At 64.8% G+C, this 3,569-nt stretch overlaps 1 protein-coding gene across 1 annotated transcript in view; it reads right to left on the minus strand.

Moving 5' to 3' along the window:
* The window catches only part of SLC25A6 (solute carrier family 25 member 6), a 5,102-nt gene extending 1,742 nt beyond the window's left edge, over positions 1–3,360 (minus strand). Inside the window, exons 1-2 of the mRNA XM_007958888.2 lie at positions 3,250–3,360; positions 97–583 (exon numbers count right to left, since the gene is read on the minus strand). Coding sequence (XP_007957079.1) covers positions 97–583; positions 3,250–3,360 — 598 coding nt within the window. The remainder of the gene's footprint in view (positions 1–96; positions 584–3,249) is intronic.
* Between the last annotated feature and the right edge of the window lie 209 nt (positions 3,361–3,569).

The raw sequence follows: 3,569 nt of genomic DNA on the forward strand, positions 1-3,569 counted from the left end.
TGTGCGGTCCCCGGGCCCTGCCGCCCCCCTCCCAGCCCTGTGTGCGGTCCCCGGGCCCGGCCTCGCCCTCCGGCCTGGGCCCGGGCCGGCGCGCACCTTTGGCGGTGTCGTAGATGCCGAAGTAGGCGGCGCGGTAGATGATGATGCCCTGCACGGAGACGTTGAAGCCCTGGTAGAGGCCGCGGAGGCCGTCCGACTTGGTGACCTTCACCAGGCAGTCCCCCAGGCCCCGGAACTCCCGCTCGGAGCTGGACTTGCCCACGTCGGCGGCCAGGCGCGTCCTGGCGAAGTCCAGGGGGTACACGAAGCACAGGGAGGTGGCGCCGGCCGCCCCGCCCGAGGCCAGGTTGCCGGCGAAGTAGCGCCAGAACTGCGTGTGCTTGTCCACGCCGCCCAGGAACACCTGCTTGTACTTGTCCTTGAAGGCGAAGTTGAGGGCCTGGGTGGGGAAGTAGCGGATGACGTTGGCCAGGTTCCCCCGCCAGAAAGACAGCACGCCCTGCTCCCGCGGGATGCGCACCACGCAGTCCACGATGCCCTTGTACTGCTGGTCGGCCGCGATCTGCCTGCTGGCGTGCTGCACCTGCGGCCGGGCGGACAGACAGACGGCGGCCGTGAGGCTCCGGATGCCGGGGCACAGGGGCGCGTTCTGACGGCCCCGCGGCTGCCCGACCGCTAAGCACCCAGCCGTGCAGCCTGGTGCCTCGAGGACGGCCGCCCAGGAAGCCCCACGGGGCGCTGTGACCACTGCGGCCGGCGGGACGGATCTGGGTTAAAGAGCGACGACTTTGAGCGTCACCCACGCGTCGGTTCCCTGCCGCAAACCCTCGGGTCCCTGGACCGCCAGGGGGCTTGGACGGGCTGCGAGGCGGCTGGCAGAAAGGCCTGCCACCTCCCGCGAGGTCCCGGGTGTCAGGATCAACTCGGCGGGGATGCTTGATGGCGGAGTTCAAGGGACGAGCACTTTCATACACGTAACATCACACTTACACCGACGGTTTACGGCGGATGTTCTTCGACGGAGGGGACTGGGGACGGGGAGGGAGACTGAGACCCAGGCCTTAGTCTCAACCCACAGACGCTGCAACTTCCTACTGAGCTTTTCCAAAGAACTCACGTGGGAGCCGCAACCCTGGAACTGCCCCAATCAGCGAGGAGTCCCCGGGTCCCTGGGGAAACGCGGCAGCCCTGGGGGTACCAAGGGGGTGACCGAGCTGCTGGCCGAAAGGCCAGAGTCCACCGAGGCGCCCCCCAAGAAAGGCCTGGCCATCGGCTTCTGAAAAAGCAGCCCCTGAAGACGCCACTCGGGCCGTAGCTCTGCGGACACACGGGGTCACGCGGGCCGGCGCCAGGGCAGCCGGTTCCGCAACCGCGACTGGAGCTCCGCCCCGAGTCAGACCTTCGCTCACAGGGCCCTGGAAGAAGGCGCCCCAGGGACACCGCAGAGGCCGCGCTGGTGAAGATGGGCAGCCGTGGGGACCCAGGGCCAAGGGCTCCATCCCGGAAGGTCGCTGGGCTTCACAGCGGACTGAAGGGCAGCAGGCGTGGTGGCCCCTCACGGGCTCCGAACGGCGCCCACGACTTCCAGCGGACGGCCCCATCCCGCCGCAGAGCAGCTCGCCCACGAGTTCAACCTGAGCAACCAAACGCTTAGCCGCTGCGCCACCAGGGCCCCTGAATCTAACACAACAATGTCCTAAAACAAACCCGCACGTGGCCTGCCACCTAACGGCATAACCCTGCCAGCAGCCGCTACTCGGGGTGCAATGCACCACGGGGAGCCGGCCCTGGGCTGCTTCAGGGGTGCACCTGAGGCTCTCACCCGGAGCGGCCCAGTGTCTGAAGTTACGCCTGGCAGGAGAGGCGCCGGCGGTCCCAGCGACAAGATGTCAGGTCGCCTGTCCCACAGGCCGCTCCTACAGGCTCAGGACCGCACCGCCAGCCGAGGGCTGTTTGTGACGCTGGGCTTGCGGCTGGACCCTCAAGTTTCTGGAGTAGAGGTAAGTGGTTAGAAAGTGAACTTTTGGGGGTGAATTCCATTCCAGTGGACGCAAATTCCCACACGGATGGCTGTTCCCGACCCCCTCCCATTGCCACCACCGTTCAGGTCTCGCCTTCTCAGACACAGCACTTCCCGGCCAATCAACACAGTTGTCTTGGTCCCAACCCATGGTGCACTGCGTGTCAGGATACAACGCCACACCGTTTCCAACAGTCGCTATTTGGGAAGAGAATTGCCAGGCATTCCTTCCGAGGCACATCAGGGGTGGGTCAAACCTCCAACTACCAGCCCAACACATGAAATGCTTGCACCTCAAAGACTCCGAAACCAACCGGACTGCCATCAAGCCAGTTCTGACTCACGGTACCACCACGTGCCACAGCATTCAATGCCTCACTTTTCAATCACCAGGTCTTTCTTCCGCGGAAAGGTCTGCCTCTGGTAGACGCCCACCTTTCTGTGCGCACTCGCTCATGTGAAAACATTTCCGCCACTCGAGGACTGCTAACGCCAGTTATTAAGGCGTCCACAGACTCCTTGCACCCCCAAAAGTCAGAGCACAATATAGCTCCATTGCGTCTTTGGTGGCCGATTTTTTTTCCCCCCCAGTAAGCCAGCCAGGCGATTCTTTCGATGCACCTGCCGTTTTGTGCCACCCAGCACCCTCCATGAATTCACACTTGTAATGCGTCACCCATAAATTGAGTTCTAAGCCGATTTCTGGTCTAGAAGTTGTCAAGCACCTCTCCTCCCACGTACACCTGTCAAAAATCCCCACCGATATGCAAAAGCCGCCAAGTCCCCCTTCGACACGCTACGCAGCGTCTACCCATAAACGTGGTTCTCTGAGCTCAGTAACCCACATGCAAAGTTCAAGAGAACAAAGATCCTTTAAGGAGGTTCCGTCCAGGCTGGGGGCGCAGGGCTGGAGGTGAGCCGAGGACGGGGATGCCCCCACAAAATCAACACTCAGCTGCCCGCAAGGTCTGCCCGTCCCTCCCACCCTGCAGGACCCCAGCGCGCTGGGTCCAAGCGCATGCGCGCACGCTCCCGTGCCAGTCCACGCCCCCCGCGCAAGCGGCACCGCCCCCACGTGACCGGGCAGGGCGCCGCCCCCGGAAGTCGGAGGCGCGCGGACAAAGCGGTCGCGGCCTTGCACTTCCGGCGCCAGTCTCGTTGCACGTGGCCAGCACAGCGTGGCCTCCGCACTCCTCCGCGGGCCCCAGGACCCGCCGCCTGTCACTCACCTGCAACAGCAGCTTGACCCGCTCAATCGGGGCCACGGCCGTCTTGGAGATGGCAGCGGCGATACCGCCCGCCAGGAAATCCTTAGCGAAGGAGATGGCCTGTTCTGTCATAGTGGCGGAGTGCAGTGCAGCGCGGGCGGAAGACTGGAGTGGACGTGAAAAGGCCCGGAAGGTAGGCGCCACTGGCTCCGCCGCCGCCGCCGGGACCGAAAGGACGGAGCGGCCAGCGCGCAGCCGCTAAGGCACCGAGGCCACGCCCCCACCCCCGCCCGCCGCGTCCATTGGTCGGCGTGCTCGCCGACGCCCCGCCCTACGTTGCG

The sequence above is a fragment of the Orycteropus afer genome, unplaced genomic scaffold (genome assembly GCF_000298275.1).
Source record: "Orycteropus afer afer isolate SDZICR_OR568_19922 unplaced genomic scaffold, OryAfe1.0 scaffold01193, whole genome shotgun sequence".
NCBI classification, from domain to species: domain Eukaryota; kingdom Metazoa; phylum Chordata; class Mammalia; order Tubulidentata; family Orycteropodidae; genus Orycteropus; species Orycteropus afer.